The sequence below is a fragment of the Simochromis diagramma genome, unplaced genomic scaffold, assembly GCF_900408965.1.
Source record: "Simochromis diagramma unplaced genomic scaffold, fSimDia1.1 OVJJ01000348.1, whole genome shotgun sequence".
Taxonomy (NCBI): domain Eukaryota; kingdom Metazoa; phylum Chordata; class Actinopteri; order Cichliformes; family Cichlidae; genus Simochromis; species Simochromis diagramma.
Window position 1 is genome coordinate 539,952 of NW_024386755.1, and position 6,000 is coordinate 545,951.

The window sequence follows — 6,000 nt, forward strand, 5'->3', positions numbered from 1 at the left end:
TATAAATTACTCGGTGTATAAATATGCTCACTGGCTAGACACTCAGTGATAAAGCAACACAAAAATCATGTAAATGAAGCTGATTTCAACTCTTTTGTAAAAATCTTTGCTTCATTTTAATTGTGCATGTTAATGTGAATCTGCACATTTCTCCACATGAGATAAGAAGGCAGTTTACTCTGTGGAATTTCATTTTTATTTTTTTTGTGGGAATCACTTGTGAATCAAGGCTTTACATAGAAAACTACAGACACAATTTTAAGATTATTCCGGATTATTCCTCATGGGGGCCGACGACTGCTGTTGTGGTGCAAGGGAGATAAATGGGGGCCCAAAGCTGCATGAAGAGTGAATAAAACCAAGAAAAGAAAGAATAATGCTCTGAAAAGGAGAGGGAAAAAAACAGGTGGGGTTTGCTCTGTGCGGTACGATAATCTAAAGCTATTCGATGGCATTAACAAAAAGACCCCTAATGGAAGAATCCTCCCTTGGCCCAGCCACAGATTACAGAACTGGGTTTGCGTGTGGAAGCTATTATATAATTCATTCTCTACGATGAGATTTTCCTCCATTGCTGGTTTTCTTTACTAACCCCTCTCTATCTCTTGCACACCGTCACACTACTGGCACATACCTCTTTTAATTTAAGTTGAAGATGTCTGAGCCACTGCGTTTTTGGTGACTTTATAATCTTTTATCCCTGTCTGGAACTCATTCATCTTCAACAGAAAGCTGATGTCTTCTGTTAGCGCTCACTCAACAGTTTCCCGTCCCCGTTTGGACGTTCCTCTGCTACAGTATATGTGTGTTTGTGTGCACACAATTACTGCTATACACTCTCCACCATTGTATTGTGAATTCCCTGCTTACTAAGCTCCTTAATGGAATCGCTTATTATTTTTGGGTTTTTTTTGCATCTATTCCTTTCCCCCTTGCTCCGACATTCCTCTCTCCCTGCTGCTGATCACAGGTGAAAGGATTGGCAGTGAGTCTTTTATTTTTCATTTTGGAAGCCATCACTGGTGACCTGTCGTTTTGATAGGAGTTACATGTGAGCTGCATGCCGCTGGACTCTGGAAAGGATTAACTCTGCCCTTCAACTCCACATCTGCGCCACGCAAGACTGGCGAAGCCACTGTGCGATTGGTAGATTACCGTTCACACAGCCAAATGCCATCTAATGATTATCTGGCAGGGTCTCAGGTGCAGCACCATGGGTCTCCCCCTGGATTCACAGTCCAGTCCCAACAGTGTCCAGATAAACAAATCCTCTAATTGATATGATAAATCTGAGAAAGCTTTGTACTTTACCTTTTACATACTGAGTTGATGAAATGCTGAAACTGTTTTGTTTCACAAAAGTTAGATTTTACTGTTAAACAGAAACTGATTTGATAAATGGATCAGCAATGAACAAATAGTGATGTATTATAGTAACACTGGCTGTGTCTAAAAGATGTATATAGCCACCATCGCATCATCTGATGGTTTTGGATGCATTCTGGGATAATAATCGGACAAGAGAGTTGAGTGCTAAGCAAGTACTAGTAAGCTGCATTCTTAAAGTGTAAGGCTGCCGGAAGCAGACACAAATCTGGTAATTAGTGCAGGCTAATAAAAAAATACTAAAATTTTACTTGCAAAATGAAGTAATGGGGCTACCACACAGGAAGCCCCATTATTTGTCAGGCAATTCTATGAAAATGCTCCAAACACAATACAGTGGAGAAATCCAGTTTGGTGACTGTCATTATCAGAGATGAGACCAAACAGAGCAAACAGGTATAGCTCCTTGTGTCAGACACCTGTTAAAGTATATATACATAATGTTTTAGGCTTAAAAAAGGATTCTTCTGATCAAGGAGCAGCACCTAGGAGCCTCAAGTCTTGCCCCCTTTTTAGTGGCTTGCATTATGTAATATATGCAATATTACCAACATATTTAAATGAATGCAAACACAACTGCAAAAATAACACTAACATGTAAAATTGGGAAGTGTATCATTCACTACTGCTGTCTAAATTACACCCAAAACACTCCAACTGTCTGTTGTGAAGCTCTTTTTCAAGAATGAGCTCCTCTTCATTCATTATACTGTAATGCCTGTTAGCACTAACTCCATGGCTATTTTTATATGTCAAAATCTAATGACTCGCACATGCACAAAACCCATAAGTCCATGATAAATGTAATGAGGTCAGGTTTTGACGAGCCAGTGAATGGCGTGTCCTCTGGGTTCATGTGAAGCAACGACAGCGATTCTTATTTATGACACTTTCATTTATCTAAACGTTGGTGATTGGTGAGAGCACATCTTACACAGAATTCAAACCTCGTATTTAAGGGATTGAACAGTAATGCAACAATTGATCAACACACTAACAATATTGCTGAGCCTGTCTGCGGTGCACAATCTTGTTTTAGACAAGTATGGTCGCAGAATACAGTGCCAGACAGCCATCGGCTCATGGAGCGTGCAAAAAGCTTGCTATCTAAAGTGCTTGCTCGGTCTAAGATCTGAAAAATAAATGAAGGATGCCTAAAGTAAGAACAGAACAAAGAAAAAGATGTTGGAAAGAAAGAAAGTAGAGAGGAATATAAGAATCCAGTTTACCTAATAAGTGTGTCTAACATAATGGAGGCACACAGACTCACAAAGTGTACAGATATGCCAAGTCATCACATGCAAGAAAATGCCCGGATAGACGCGAATAACGAGGCACACCTACACCGAGGCTGAGTTGATGTGAACCCATTTCAGGAGCAATAATCTCTGTCTCACCACACCACACACAGGAATAGCACCAAATCTGCAAACAAAGCTCACCTCCTTCTCACCTGTTGCTATGGAACTAAAAGGAGAGAGGGTGTATTGTTAACAAGAAAGCCAACAACACAGAGATGGTGCTTGGATATTACCAAGATTAATCACATTTCCAACTTAAGTGAGTCTAAACTGTGGTTGCTATGCTAGCTGGGCCTAAAGATGCAAAGAAAAGAGAGACTAAATTTAGATGTGGATATGTCATCGCTGCTTCCCCTCTTCACAAAACACACATACTCTGTTTGTAAGACACAGGTAGCAGGTTGACTTATGAGGACTGACGAGTAGCGTTAGCAATGCTCTGCACATAAATGTTTTTCTTCTGGAGTGTTTACTCTGGCTGATAAATGACATTTGGAGCACTCTTCTTCTCTGGTTCTTATCCGGAGGAACAGTGACTTAACAGTGACACAATGCCTCTCTCTCTCTCTCTCTCTCTCTCTCTCTCGTTAATACAGGTTTTCCCTTTTCTTTTCGGCTTTCGTCCTTAAAGCCCGTGCTTTGATTTCAGCGTCAAGTCACCTTGCTTAACTTTGTAGCCTTAATAAGGTCATTTCTATTGCCCTTTGGTCTTTATAGCTTTGTTTTCCTAATAATGAGTCAGCCATTGACAGTTCGGAACCCTTCAGTTCAATTCAGTCATATTTATATATCACCAATTCACATTAACAGTCCTCTTAAGGCAGTTTATACTTTTTAGGCAAAGGCCCTACAATATTGGAAGGTAACCCCAATAATCATACAACTCCTATGAGAAAGCACTTGGTGAGAGTGAGAAGGAAAAACTCCCTTTTAAGGGGAAGAAACCTCAGAGAAGGGGTAGCCATCTGCCACGACTGGTTCAGGTTGAGCGGAGGAAGATATGACAAAAGACACACTATGGGAGAAAGAGTTTTTTCCATAACTAATGATGAAATATAACACTGGTGTATAAACACAAGGGAGTGAAAAGAGTTGATTGAATTGTTCAATCACCAAGAGAAGCAGTATGGGAAGATTTATCATAAAGGAAGTCCAAATCCAAACTGGGAGCTGGTTCTATAGTAGAGAGCCCTGATAGCTAACCCTTAGTTAAGACCAGAAAATAAATGTAGCTACATTCTTCTTATCAGTTTGTTCATATCGGGGTTAAATGGTACAGCAAAATGTATCCATGCACCTAACATGCGAGTAAAGAGAAACATGATGGTACCAGTCAGTCACAATAGCTCTGTGAGCTGCCATCTGTTTTCTCTCTAATGTTACTTTGACTTCCTGCTAGCATTTTGTTCAAAGGACTGGACATAATTTCATTAAACAAATAACTTCTGGTGGAGGGAATGAGGTTACCATAACCCAGCTAGAGATGCTGATGTATTTTAGGGAGAGGACATCTCATCCCCTCATCACCTCTATCACCTTTCTGATAGGGACGTTTTCTTGTAGAAGAACACAACTGGTGAGATGAAATGCACAGTATTGTTATTCAGTGCATTCTCCAAAAGAAAATATTGCATTAACCCCATTTTTCTCTGTGTTGTTTGTCTTTTAGGATCTTGCTGACTGTCGTTGTCATCTTCCGTATTCTGATTGTGGCCATCGTCGGAGAGACGGTGTACGAGGATGAGCAGACCATGTTCATCTGTAATACTTTACAGCCGGGCTGCAACCAAGCTTGCTATGACAAAGCCTTCCCCATTTCCCACATCCGCTACTGGGTCTTCCAGATCATACTGGTGTGCACACCCAGCCTCTGCTTTATCACCTACTCTGTCCATCAGTCAGCCAAGCAGAGAGACCGGCGCTACTCTTTTCTCTATCCAATAATGGAGAGGGACTACGGCGGAAGGGATGGGGCTCGGAAGCTCCGCAACATAAATGGAATTCTAGTTCAGCACGGAGGGGATAGTGGAGGAGGGAAGGAAGAACCTGACTGTCTGGAGGTGAAGGAGATCCCCAATGCCCCACGGGGCCTCACGCATGGGAAGAGCTCCAAGGTTCGCCGTCAAGAAGGGATCTCCCGCTTTTACATCATTCAGGTGGTGTTCAGAAACGCCCTAGAGATTGGCTTCTTAGCGGGCCAGTACTTCCTTTATGGCTTCAGCGTGCCTGGGATTTTCGAGTGCGACCGCTACCCGTGTCTCAAGGAGGTGGAGTGCTACGTGTCCCGGCCCACAGAAAAAACGGTTTTCCTGGTCTTCATGTTTGCCGTGAGCGGCATTTGCGTGGTGCTCAATCTGGCTGAGCTCAATCATCTCGGCTGGCGCAAGATCAAGGCCGCCATCAGGGGCGTCCAGGCCCGCAGGAAGTCTATCTGTGAAATCAGGAAGAAGGACATGGCGCATCTGTCTCAGCCACCCAACCTGGGACGCACACAGTCCAGCGAATCGGCCTACGTCTGACGATGAAGACAGACAACAGAGGGGGAGTGGGATGAATGTGCAACAGAGAGAATGAACGAATTCTGATTTTAATTTAATGAAGATGGTGTGGAGGTCAAACAAGATGACCTCTCCTCTATGACAGAATGAAACAGAATGTAAAAAAAAGACCAAACCTCAGGCTCTGCGGCGCTGAAAGTCAGCTGAGGCTTGAGAAGGAAGAAAATTAGAGAGGATCAAAGAGGACAATAAATTTCGTTTTGCAAACATACATAATAAAGACATGCTGATCTCATAAGGAGATAGTCCAACTGCCATTTTATACTTCTGTCTTTTTTAACTAACGACCTTCTCTGCTTCTCGTTTCTTATGCGGAGAATTAAATCCTCACGGGGCTGATCTAGAGATGAGAGTAAGAGGGGAAGAGGGAGGAAAACAGATGAGAGGCTGTTTTGTGTTCTCTGGGGATATTCGAAGGCGACATGGTTGATGCATCCCATGGTGCTTTTCTTCTGGACTGTGTCAGCCTCAGTGAAAAAAAATGGGAGGGGGGGGGGGGCAGGATAGGGGATGGGACAGGGAGGATGAGCAGCAGCAACATTATTAAAAAGAGGAACGGAAGAACTGTCAAAGCCGTGACAGACTCTGGGGAATGAAGGCAAGTTTGAGAGTGAGGGAGAACAGGAGGGAGACGTCACGCTTTGGGAAAACATATGAACCAAGGAAGAGAGAGGGGGGGAGGAGACAGAACGTTTTTCTTTTGCTTCCTCTCTTTGCCTGCCTGAGATTTTGAGGTAGACCGACGCCAAGAGAGA

At 42.8% G+C, this 6,000-nt stretch overlaps 1 protein-coding gene across 1 annotated transcript in view; it reads left to right on the forward strand.

The window, feature by feature from the left end:
- The window catches only part of LOC120729022 (gap junction delta-2 protein), a 30,166-nt gene extending 24,435 nt beyond the window's left edge, over positions 1–5,731 (forward strand). Inside the window, exon 2 of the mRNA XM_040024391.1 lies at positions 4,357–5,731. Within this exon, the coding sequence (XP_039880325.1) occupies positions 4,357–5,206 (850 nt within the window). The 3' untranslated portion in view covers positions 5,207–5,731. The remainder of the gene's footprint in view (positions 1–4,356) is intronic.
- The last annotated feature ends 269 nt before the right edge of the window (positions 5,732–6,000 follow it).